This window comes from Apis dorsata, unplaced genomic scaffold (assembly GCF_000469605.1).
Source record: "Apis dorsata unplaced genomic scaffold, Apis dorsata 1.3 scaffold_169, whole genome shotgun sequence".
Classification (NCBI taxonomy): Eukaryota; Metazoa; Arthropoda; class Insecta; order Hymenoptera; family Apidae; genus Apis; species Apis dorsata.
Genome location: NW_006263457.1, coordinates 733,140 through 733,852, shown reverse-complemented (window position 1 = coordinate 733,852; position 713 = coordinate 733,140). Strand labels below are relative to the sequence as shown.

Here is a 713-nt window from a genome sequence, read left to right as displayed (position 1 = left end):
CCCGCCGCTGTGGCCGCGCTCACCGTCAAACCGGAAAATACCTCGCCGCCGAATCCTGTGCCACCCCTGCCGGCTGGACTTCAGAACGGTAACTACTATTAGACGCTTGAATCATTGCCTCTGATCCAATTAATACATTCAAACCTCTTGGATAATTCGCGAATAAAGATTTCTTCTAGATATCTCTGCGAGAAAAGAGATAAATAGAATGGAAAGAAGGGAAAAATACATTAGATCGGTAATTCTATCGTTAAATTGCAATTTCTAAAACTTAAAGAAAAATATTTCACCGTTCCAATTTCAAAGATCAACATCGCCCCAACGATACATCATTATCCTATCCCCTCGCGGTATCACCTCCTCTTACATAAAACTGTATACAAAAGTATATACATAACTCACAACATTGCAGCGATCGCGTCAGGTCGGCTGTTCGTGCTGCCAACCGACGGCAAGGAGACGATCACGGTGGAGCCAGCCAGGCCGGCGCCGCTCATCTGCCCGCCATGCGGCATCCGTTTTAGCTCAGCGAGCACCCTCGAGGCGCATCGCACCTTCTACTGCGCCCATCGTCCTCGGCTCGAGGAGGAGGCAGCCAACGAGGAGGACGAGGAGAAGTCGAATAAATTCGAGGTGAGGAAGGCGTACGCTTGCCCTCACTGCTCGTACAGCGCGGACAAGAAGGTCTCGTTGAACAGACACATGAGAATGCA

The 713-nt window shown here is 49.6% G+C and overlaps 1 protein-coding gene across 1 annotated transcript in view; it reads left to right on the top strand.

The window, feature by feature from the left end:
• Positions 1-713, top strand: part of LOC102678577 (zinc finger protein ush) — a 181,966-nt gene that overhangs the window by 178,746 nt on the left and 2,507 nt on the right. The window contains 2 exon segments of the mRNA XM_031509672.1: positions 1-88; positions 413-710. The exon segment at positions 1-88 is cut by the window's left edge and continues 3 nt beyond it. Of these exon segments, the coding sequence (XP_031365532.1) occupies positions 1-88; positions 413-710 (386 nt within the window).